General features: G+C 56.6%; 1 protein-coding gene across 1 annotated transcript; it reads right to left on the reverse strand.

Annotated features, from left to right (window-relative positions):
- Positions 1–4,598: 4,598 nt before the first annotated feature.
- On the reverse strand, positions 4,599–9,224 carry CYTL1 (cytokine like 1). Its single transcript, XM_070411293.1, has 4 exons — positions 9,075–9,224; positions 7,133–7,177; positions 6,891–7,019; positions 4,599–5,204 (listed from the first exon to the last, which is right to left on the reverse strand). Exons 1-4 carry the CDS (start codon positions 9,222–9,224, stop codon positions 5,121–5,123), a joined length of 408 nt encoding a protein of 135 aa, XP_070267394.1. The 3' UTR covers positions 4,599–5,120.
- Positions 9,225–11,093: the final 1,869 nt, after the last annotated feature.

Below are 11,093 nucleotides of genomic sequence, written 5' to 3' on the forward strand. Positions count from 1 at the left end.
GTTTTTATTTTATTTTTATAAACTAGAGGCCCAGCGTGCATGAAATCGTGAGTAGCTTGCTTCCACTTGCCTCAGCTGGCCACCCTGCCCATCGCTGCTCATAGCTCTCTGCTGCTAGTAGCTCTTTGCCAGGAGTAGCTCTCCACCAGGAGTAGCTCTCCACCTTGAGTAGCTCGTGCCCTGACCCGCCCACCGTGAGAGCCGATGCTCCTTTGGCTGTGACACCGTTCCAGCATCACGACCACAGGCCTTTTATGATATGAATTATTTTTTATTTTATTTTTATAAATTATTTTTTAATCCTCACCCCAGGATAGGTTCATTGATTTGAGAGAGAGAGAGAGAGAAACATCCATGTGAGAGAGAAACATCTATTAGTTGCCTCCTGTACACATCTTGACCAGGGACTGAACCCACAACCTAGGTATGTGTCCTGACCGGAATCGAACCTGGAACCTGTTCGATGCTCCAAGCATCTGAGGCCCCTGGCCAGGCCATGGGATTAGTTTTCAAACTGCCTTTGGAATTAGTCTTTGATGTTTTATGTGGATGCTATTCATTTTAATGTGTATTTATTAAATATGGACTAAGCAATTCATTTTTTTCTTAAAGGGCGCCAATATATTGAGCCATCGCCCCGGTTAAGGAACAACCATGCGATTACTTTCCAAGTCCTCTGTGTGCCCCGCCTCCCAGGCCATCCTCTTCCTCCCCTCCTCAGGGCACAGCCTCTGCCCTGAGGATGTGTGAAGCACGTTCTTGAACTTCTTCAAGGCTCTATCCCCTGTGGTTCTATCCCCCGAAACACCTCTCACGCTTGGCCTGGCTTTGCCTCTTTTCAGAAGTGGCATCGTCTGGATGTGCTGTGCTCCCGGTGTAGGTCCCTGAGGCTCCGCCGTGCGAGCCACGCCTGACGCTGCAACATGTTAATCCGTCGGTCCTGGGGGGCTCCTGGCTGTTTCCAGTCATTGGCTGTTGTGAACATCCTGTTGTGAACATCCTTCGACGTAACTGCTGGGGCGCACGAGCAAGCACTTCTCTGGGGTCTATTCTAGGGTTAGAACGGCTGGGTCCTAGGGTAGAGTCATTTCAGATTGACTGGGTGACGCCACACCTTTGTGAGGTTTCCCACCACCAGCAGCGGCGTGTCAGTTGCCACGCGTCCTCAGGAGTACTCGATACTGTCAGATTTGAGACCATCGGGCATATTTCTGGTATAAAAGGGCACAGTGGGGCCTTGACTTACGAGTTTAATTCGTTCTGAGACCAAGCTCATTAAGGTGCTCGTTAACTCTAATTACTCTGTCAACTCAATGCAAAAACTCAGCCTAGAGACAGCTGGTATCTCAAAAAACTCGTTAGTCGGGACACTCGTAAGTCAAGGCCCCACTGTATTTAATTCATGCTTCACTCTGGAATCTGTAAATGGAGATAAGCCGCCCTCACCCACCCACTCTGCAATGTTGGCATAAGAACTGAAGTTAACCAAGGGGAAAAGAGACGGGAAAATATTTTACACGTTGCACAGTTCTCCGCGGACGTAAGATGCTATCATCCCCGATAAATTAAGAGTGTTTTGGAGCATCGAGACGCAATGTCCGCGCACGCCGCCAGGCCCCTCCCGGTTAGAGCTGAGCGGTTTCCAGACTCCCAGTGCCTGGCCCTAGGCCGGAGCAGGGGCCTCTGCTGGGACAGGGCCGGCGAGCGACGCCCACCTTCCGAACAAGGAACATCTTCCGAGCCCACGGCCGCGGGCTGATGCGGAGCCCTGGGGTCCGGATGAAGTGACCGACAGAGCACTCGCCCAGAGCACGTTTCCTTGGCTTTGTGTGGCTGCCAGATCATTCTTGGAAAATAAGTCGAGCTGCATTTTAGGAACTCGATTGCAAATGCTTTAGAAATGCGTGTCCAATGTCCAAAGAATTCCCAGGACACCTTCCGGGTGAAGGAATGCAAGCCTGAGTTATGACTGCTGACGCAGCCGTTTTCGGCTAGATTCTTCTATTTTTTTCCCTTCTTCTCCTGCAACATTTAATCGATTTCAGGGCACTTCCTCACTCCATCCTGTGAGTGCTTGATCTGACGACTATCTGTAGACCGGAATGTTCCACAAACGCGGAAGGCGGTTTCGCATCATTGGCGCTTTCCCGAATCCAGAAGCTTCTACGAGGAGGCTTCCTGCCTAATGATCCTCCGCTGGTGAAACCGCCCCTGGGCGAGAAGGTGCCGGCTGATTTCAGCAGTCAGGGCTCCAAGACAGCCGCTGATGACGAAGCTTTTAGATGTGCGGGGGTGGGGGGAGGGTGGTGGTGGGGGAAGGTTGGGTTTTGTCCAGGTCTCTGCTGCTGGCTGCAGCCCAGACAGGCATGTTTTATGGTCAGAGCACTGGGAGAACAGACACCCCGAGATGTAGGTCCGTGTGTGTGTGTGTGCGTGTGTGTATGTGTGTGAGTTACAAAGGTTTTGAAGTCGGCCAAACCAGCAAGAATCAGCAGTTCCTGGAAACAGGAGGCAGGCCTCTGAGGCTATGAGTGTGTGCAAATCTTGTGCATTTTTTAAATCCTCCCTCAAGGGTATTTTTCCCATTGATTTATTTTAGGGAGAGTAGAGGGGAGAGAGGAGGGGGGAGAGAGAAACATTACTGTGAGAAAGACACACCAATGGGTTGCCTCCTGTTTGCACCCTGACCGGGGCCAGGGATTGAGCCTGCAACAGAGGTACATGCCCTTGACCGGGAATCGAACCTGTAACCCTTGTATCCAAGGGCCGATGCCAGTGGTCGGCAAACTCATTAGTCAACAGAGCCAAATATCAACAGTACGACCATTGAAATCTCTTTTGAGAGCCAAATTTTTTAAACTTAAACTATATATAGGTACATTGTTATTAACTTAATTAGGGTACTCTTAAGGCTTAGGAAGAGCCACACTCAAGGGGCCAAAGAGCCACATGTGGCTCGTGAGCCGCAGTTTGCCTACCACAGCTCTAACCAATGAGCAAACCGGCCAGGGCTAGTGTGCATTTTAGGAAGAAAGAATGGGCACAGACCGCCTGGAATTGCAAGCCCTCACCTGTTGACTTCCCTTGGTCTCCCAGCGAGCAGCGTCCAGTGTCCGGTGCCCATGATCATCACAATGTAGTGAGTGAGCCCCCGGCAAGGTGCTGGGTGCAGGCAGGCGTGGTCCCTCCTCCCTGGGCTTACAAACCAGTGACCTGTGCTCCCGCGCTGTGTGTCGGAGGGTGTGTGACAGAGACCAGCGGTGGTGGCGGCGAATGAGGGGTTGGAGACTGTACGGTAAATGGAGGGGCCCCCAGCCCCCCTCCCCGCTGTGGGCAATAGCGAAGGCCCTCTGTAAGCCGACTGAGACCGTGGGAGCCTGGCCAGCCACTCGGTCTAAGAAGTGGAAACTGCTTCTGGGTGGGAGCCGGACAGTGCGCAGCTCGCCTTCTGATCGCACACAGCTCACGCACACCCTCCCCCATACACACCCTCTTTATCCGTTTCCTGCGCTCTGTAAAGCCTTGTGCTGGGGAAGTTGGCAGGGGAGCAAAACAGCAGCACCGGCCGGCTGCCCCCGGGGCAACTGCAGGCTGATGGGACTTAGTTGGGCGGCTTCACCGGTGGCAGTGGACGGACCGGCGGTGAATGTCACCAGTCGGCCACCACGGGTGAAATCCTAGCAAACCTACATCGTTCACAGCCATCCCTCCGGCTAATTTCTCTGGGTACACAAGCACCAGCGGAGGGTGTCTGGGCCTCAGCCCTGTGCCTAACACCGACCCGGGAGAAGTTCCCCGTTCATCCCGAGTGGAGCTACAGGAAGTGCTCGGCGGGCAGAGGCCTCGCTCTGTGGGTGTGTGAAACGGTCCTGCTGCGGAGGAGACGGGCGGGAGGGGCGGCAGTGGGAGCCGCGTGGGGTGCCTGGTCCCACAGTCTGGGAGCCGGTACCGGGACACCGTGGGCTTGTGCTTCTGAACAGAAAATAAAATCCCAATGAAGCCTCCTCATGAGCCGTCTGAGGAGCCAGAGGCATCTGCGATCGAGGAGGAGCAGCGTGGCCCTGTGTGCAGAGGGAGTAAAAGAAGCAGAAACCCCCACGTCCCCTGTGACGATTCTCAGCAGCCCAGCCCCCGCACGGAGATGTTCTTGTGGGTTCAGGTCTTCCTGAAACAAGCCGCCCCGGCAGGGGACCAGCGGGGGCCCCCGGGGAAGACCATGGGCTTTGCGGCCCTGACTTCCACCCACTTACTGGCGGGTGACCTTCGGCAAGTTACTTAATGGACACGAGCCTCCGGCTCCTATGCTGCCCGTCCTGGGTGTGTTAGGAGGACCCCGTGGACCGATGTTTGCAATTGGGACCAGGTACCACCCCGCCCATGGGTCCCAGACAAAGCACAGTGTGTCCCCAACCCAGCGGGAGCACCTCCCGACGCCTTGAGGACAGTCACGCAGGCGAACGACTGTCCCAGGAGCACCGGCGCGTGGGAAAGGGGGGGAAGGGCGTCTGGCTGAGAGCAGCGGCTCTCGGAGACCGTGAGACAGGCACTGAGGCCACTGACGCGAGTTCCGCTGGAGGGATCGTCTTTATTTGCGTGTCGTCGCCTTTCAATGAGGAGTGGCTCCCGTCGGCGCCCGGTAACTGCGGGCCTTGCTAGCACACATGCAGGCAGCGATGCTTCCTCACAATGCAAGCAGCTCGGGGAGCTCGTGGCAGGAGCGGGTGTGAAACAGGAGTTTGGTTAAATGCAAGCAGGTTCCCGTGGAGAAAGAGAAAGAAACGTGGTACCGCCACCCCCTCCGAGGAGAACCTCGAGCGCGCGTTATTTCGCCTGTTCTCACGCGGCTGTTCCCCGGGAGAAGCTGGCTCGCACCTTCCTCCTAGGGAGCAAGTGCACCTGCGCTGTGCGCCTGGCCGCTGCCAGCCCAGCGGGTGCGGGGGAGCAAGGGTCTAACGGGCTGGAGGGAGTTCCAGGGTCGGGCACCAGCCTGCTTTCCAGCGCTGGAGAGGCGTGTGACAGTGGGAGGCGACAGCGAACGGGAGCTCCGAGGGGAAGGGCTCAGCCCACTGTGCCTGGGTGGCTGACCCCCTCTGGCCCCGCTCTCTCTGGGCTGGGCCGCCTCAGCCTTGCGGGTCGGGTGGGACCGTGGTGGCTGGGATGGGGTAGTCCAAGGCGCTGCAGTCATCGGACAGGAACACCAGGTCCTGAAAGAGACGCACCGCAGGACTGTCACTGAGGGCGCTGCCGGGTCCGGGCACGAACACAGACCCCTGGTTGCCTCCAAAACTGTTCAGTAGCCCGGCCGGCGTGGCTCAGTGGTTGAGCATCAACCTATGAACCAGGAGGTCGCGGTTTGATTCCCAGTCAGGGCACATGTCCGGGTTGTGGGCTGGATCCCCAGTGGGGGGCGTGCAGGAGGCAGCCGAGCAATGATTCTCTCTCATCATTGATGTTTCTCTCTCTCTCTCCCTCTCCCTTCCTCTCTGAAATCAATGAATATATATATATATATATATATATATATATGCATATTTTTAAAAGACTGTTCAGTTGTTCCCTTTGGCTGAAAACTTCCCGTCTTACCCTCCCAGGGAGAGCCAGTCACATCTTCATGTTCCCATAGAATCTCAGATGTTCTTGATGATTTGTGGAAATCATGCATGCACGGGTTGACCAGATGGACAGATGGGGAGGAAGTGCATGATGGATGAACCTTAAGTGCAGAGCAGCAGCTGCGGGGATGCCACGGAAACCAGCCAGAGCTCACCTTCGAGTGCCATCGAGGCAGTAACACCACTACTCACTGTGTTATTTATGTCTAACTCCTGCCTTCCCCCTCTGGCCGCCCCCCCCCCCCCCGACAGGGGAATGAGGGGGAAACGGGCGTGGGCAGGAAATGCATAAACTATAACCTAACCGCTAATTATTAGCTTCCCGGGACTTGCTCGGGGCCAGCCTGCGGCTGGGAACACCACGCTTAGGCCCCTCCCGGTTCTTAGGCCCAGGGAGTTGCCGCAGCGCCGGCACACAGTCAGGGTGCAGTCAGTGTCCGCCTCCCGTGGTCCGCGGACGGTCGCTGTCCTGTCCCCAGGGCACTAATAGGAAACTGGACTCGGAGAGGTGAGGGGTGCGCCCATCCGGGAAGGAGGGGGTGCAGACAGGAGCTCAGGGCTGTCTGGGCCGAAGCCTGTGCCCCTCGGACCACACGAAGGCCATGCTTTCCGCATCTCAGCGGGGCCAGTCCCTGCCTCTTCTGTCTCCTCCCTCTTCTCCCTGTCACAGCGCACACCTGAGCCCCTTCTCCCTGTCACAGCGCATGCCTCTGACCCCGGGAGGGGGCTCCGGGGTTTGGGGACTCCACAGCCCTCTCCCCACCTGCCCTGTTCAGCTCCCAGCAGAGTGTGTCTTACAGGGTTAGTGCAGGGTCCTGGGTGCTGTCCCCACGTCCACGTGGGGCTCCTGGAGGCCGGGGGCTTGTCCTGGTCCCCATCACTTACCAAGGGCAACGATGGTTGTGGGAGGGCTTTGTGAACAGGAAGCACTCCGTAAACTTCACCTCCTCCTGGTCCCCTCCCCTCCCAGCCCTCCTCCTCTTCTTCTTTTTTTTTTTAAAAATATATTTTTATGATTTTAGAGAGGAAGGGAGAAGGAGAGAGAGATAGAAGCATCAATGATGAGAGAGAATAATTGATTGGCTGCCTCCTGCACGTTCCCCACTGGAGATGGAGCCCACAACCTGGGCATGTGTCCTGACTGGGAATCGAACCCGGGACCCTTCAGTCCACAGGCTGGTGCTCTATCCACTGAGCCACACCGGCCAGGGCCCACCCTCCTCTTCTAGGCGTCTCTGCTGACAACACTAGACCAAGAGCTTCCATGACGTCACTCACCCTCCTGCAGAAGGAGTTCATGATGGTGTAGAGTTTCCGCACTTTGTCCTTCAGGGCGTCCACCGGGGCCACTCGCCAGCAGTGGGGCGAGGCCACGAAGTCCCGCAGCTTGGCCAGCACGCAGTAGTTCTGGGAGTGGACGACAGGGGGCGTCTCGTGGGAGAAGCCAGGAGCCAGAGGGACCTTCTTCTCTGATCTAACCGCACCCCCCCCGCCTCCCCCGGCAGGGGGACCCCTCTTACGTGGATGTCCAGGTACAGCCGGGGCAGGTACATCACACACAGCTCCTGCAGAAAGGGAGACGCGTCGCTGTGATGCCCACGGGACACACCCTCAGCCCGGTCACCGCAGGCTCCCTGACAGCCCTCCCGCGGCAGCCCAGCCCAGGTCCTTGCGGCCTTGATGCCGACACACAGGACTGCCTTGTCCTGTGGCCACATTCCTCCAGACCCAACCTCAGAGGGCAGGCTCCACACCGTTAACTAGGAGTTAGGGAACTGCATACGTGTGTGTGTGTGTGTGTGTGTGTGTGTGTATGTGTATGTGTAGCCACACCCACAAATACACATACATACATGCCTATGTTTAAAGTTCTATAACTGTAATCCAAATATTGCAACATACATAATAGACTGTTGGAATATGCCTATGTGTGCATACTCGATATCACTGTCTTTTACTTTAAACCCAGATTCCAGTCCTGCTCTACCAGTGTGGGGTTTATGGGACCAGAACCCCTTTGAAATTCCCTGTGTGACTATGGGCAGGTCTCCTTCTCCTAGGTGACTCAGTTTCCCAGTTGTGAAATTAGAGAGTTAGAACATGTAACCTCTCCACTTCTGTCCATCGCTGCAGTTCTGAGCCTGTACATTTTTTACGTTTTAAAATCAGATTCCTTAAAGGTGTTCGTTCTACATCTATACTAATAATACCAAGGAATCTGTGGATAAATTGTGGAGCAAGGACACCACAGTCCATTGTTACAAAAGAACGTTAATGTATGTGATGGTGTCACTTCAAAGTAAATTGCAAGACTGCTGGGCTGTTTGACCCAATATGCTCACACACATACACATGCATGCACGCACACATGCACATACATGTGCCCACACACAGATGCATGCGCGCACTTGCACATGCACACCCACCCACGCATGCATGCACTTATGCACACACACTTGCACACTTATGGGCGCACACACATGCTCACACAAGCACGTGAACACCCCTGCGTAGGCTGAAAGCAGAACTACCCTTCAAGATGTTATGGCAGCAGCTACCTCCAGGGGGAAGAATTGCCAGTAATATTTATTCCCTTCTTTGTCTTTTCTGCATTTTCCCACCGTTCTACAAGGTATATGACTTTCATAATTAGGAAAAAGTAAACATTACTTAACTTTTTAAAAAGAAGATGCAAAGAAGGTGTTAGGGTACCATAAACCCCATGTCTGAGGAACATCACACTGCGTCGGAAGTGTTTACAAGTGACAAAGGGGCACTTAAATGTTACCAAAGCTTTTCACGGAGTTTACCCCGCATCTCGCCCTGCACTGCAGTCAGGAGCCCGGGCCCGGCCCTGGCAGCCCCTCGGCCTGACCTGAGCCGGGGCCTCCTCTTAGAAGAGAGTGATGACAGCGGCCGCCTCTCCGGGGTCCCGTGCCGGCCCTGCTCTGCCTGCTGCATCTGAGTCACCCCTCGAACCCTCACAGCTGCCGGGCGGGGGCGGGTGCCCAGCCGTCCCCTCTCACAGAGCAGGACACTAATGAGGGCTGAGTGACTCGCCCAGGCCCCGAGGTAGGTAGGGAAGGGGCACAGTTCTGGGAGTCGCCCCCTAACACACTGGCCTGGAAAGGGAATGAATCAGCCACATTCCCTCCTCCCCCTTTTACTCCGAGTTCTAGACTTACTGGGAGGTTTTTCCTTCCTTTTTCACATTTCGCAATGGGTCCGCTGACATTTGCTAGCAAGCTACAAGCAGCAATTGTGAAGTCTTTGGTTACTTTTCTTTGTACTTAAAGCACAAACCGTTGGTATCATATTTAAAAGGATGGGAATAAAACACAAATATCCTTAAGATGAACAATGACCAGAAAAGAAAAACAGCACTTTTTTTCATTCAAAAGCAAACTTTGGGGACCTGGGTCTGCACGGACCCCCGGGCCTGCGCCAGACGGGGGGACTCACCGAGGGCTCCGCGGCCTGCAGCCTCTGGAAGTCCCGGCTGATCTCCCGGCTCAGGCCCAGCATCCGGGAGTAGCAGGTCGGGGGCGCAGGCCGCACGGCGGGGGGCCCAGCCAGGAGCAGCAGCAGCAGCGGGAGCAGCCAGGGCCTCATGGTGCAAAGGGCCTCCTGCAGCCCCAGGCCGTACCCCTTTAAGCAGCTGCAGGGGGGTGGTCCTCCACGCCTCCGTTTCCTGTGGGGCCCGCCAAGGCCACGGGGCACGCCCACCTGGCCGGGGACACTGGATCCTTTCAGACCTGCAGGCCCCCCTTTGTGAGAGGAGGGGCGGCCTGGGGGTGCAGGACGCCTGGAAGGGAAGCGCCCTTCACAAGTTTCCAGTAGAAGCTGCTTTGCCTGAAATGGCAGGACGGGCAGATGTGTGTGGGGGGGAGGGTGTGGAACAGAGGAAGGCAAAGTGGGTGAGGGGAGGCTCATCAGAGCCAGAGGTGGGCAGCCTCAGACTGGGGCCAATTTGAGAGCTGGCTGATTTCGGGAGCAGAGCTGAGGAGGGAAAGGACCAGAGCGATGGATTGAGCACCAGAGATCTGGGGCTCGGGTCGGGCAGCTGGGGGCCAACGCCCACCCACACTGACCAGCCAGGGCGCCTGGGGCGGTCACCTGGTCACCTGCCCTCTGAGCAGCCGTGTCTGCACCCGGTGCTGGCGCCTGTGTGTGTGAGGGGGGGTGGGGGGGGGCGCGGTGAGCATTCCCAGCTAGCCCACCTCACGCTGCGGGCCCAGGCCCCGCACAGAGCAGACCCCCAGGGGTCACAGGTGCTCTGCTGGCCGCTCTCCCGCAACGGGTACCAGTGAAGGGAATGAGCTGTCTCCTTAGATCAGGGGTCCTCAAACTATGGCCCGCAGGCCACATGCAAATACAAATATTGTATTTGTTCCCGTTTTGGTTTTTTACTTCAAAATAAGATATGTGCAGTGTGCATAGGAATTTGTTCATAGTTTTTTAAAAAACTATAGTCTGGCCCTCCAACGGTCTGAGGGACAGTGAACTGGCCCCCTGTTTAAAAAGTTTGAGGACCCCTGCCTTAGATGCTCGGTGGGTGGGACGCGTGTGACTCACCTCCGGCGATGACCTTGGGCAAGGTCCTCTCCTTATAGGCGAGATGGGCATATGTGAGCACTCGGTCCAGAGGTCACGGTGAGGAATGAGAGACGCTGAGCTGACATCACTGAGCCAATGTCGCTGTCTCCATTCCTGAAAGTATCCCTGAGTCACAGGGGCCAGAGAACAGCCCCACATTCCGGGGGGGGGGGGGGGGGGGCAGGGGGGAGACTGAGGCTCAGACAGGTCCAGCAACGTGCCCAACACCAATGGGTCCAACTGGACTTTGTGCCTTCTCTTCCATCCCCGCCCCCCACCCCAGTGTGGGACCGGGAGCAGCAGGATTTGCTGTGGAGATGAGTTTGGGCCCCTGGGCTGCCCGAGACCAGGGAGTGGCCTGGAGAAGGAGAGGAAGGTTCTGACTTAACGCCGCACATCACTCATGTCCCACGGCTGCAGCACCTACGCAGCTGCCGCCCGAGCCGCACAGAAAGCCATCGAAGTGGGGGGGGGGGGGGTTCACTCCCATTTCCCAGAGGAGGAAACTGAGGTCAGGTGATGTGAACCTGCTGAGATCTCAGGCTACGGAGGACAAAGGTCCGGCCCTGTGTCTGTCTATCTCCAAGGCCTCTCTCCCTGCAAGCGAGGGCGGACAGGGGCCCCAGCAAGCCGCCCACCCAGAACAAACCCACCGAGGATGAGGCCCAGGGGGTGAGGGAAAGGAGCGCGGTGTCCCGGACGTGGGGCAGTGGGACCCGCCACGGCAGCGAAGCCCTGGCTGTGGCCTCTCCCTGCTGTTTGTCTGGTGGGACCCGTTCCCTGTCCGTCAACAGCAGCGACACCCTGGGCAACGCCAGAGGTCCCGAGGTTCTGCTGATCCGGTTTCCTGCTGGCAAAGCCTCGGGCCGGGAGCCCAGTAATGCC

Source organism: Myotis yumanensis, unplaced genomic scaffold, assembly GCF_028538775.1.
Source record: "Myotis yumanensis isolate MYYU_CA2020_CCGP unplaced genomic scaffold, mMyoYum1.0.hap1 SCAF_1, whole genome shotgun sequence".
In the NCBI taxonomy this organism is placed as follows: domain Eukaryota; kingdom Metazoa; phylum Chordata; class Mammalia; order Chiroptera; family Vespertilionidae; genus Myotis; species Myotis yumanensis.

Excerpts from the sequence above, each read along its gene's own strand:
- CYTL1 (XM_070411293.1), bottom strand. The coding sequence starts at position 9,224 with ATGAGGCCCTGGCTGCTCCCGCTGCTGCTGCTGCTCCTGGCTGGGCCC. Across the intron at positions 7,020-7,132 it reads GGCTGTACCTGGACATCCAC|AACTACTGCGTGCTGGCCAA; the intron begins GTAAGAGGGGTC and ends GTCCACTCCCAG. Across the intron at positions 5,205-6,890 it reads TGAACTCCTTCTGCAGGAGG|GACCTGGTGTTCCTGTCCGA; the intron begins GTGAGTGACGTC and ends CGTCTCTTTCAG.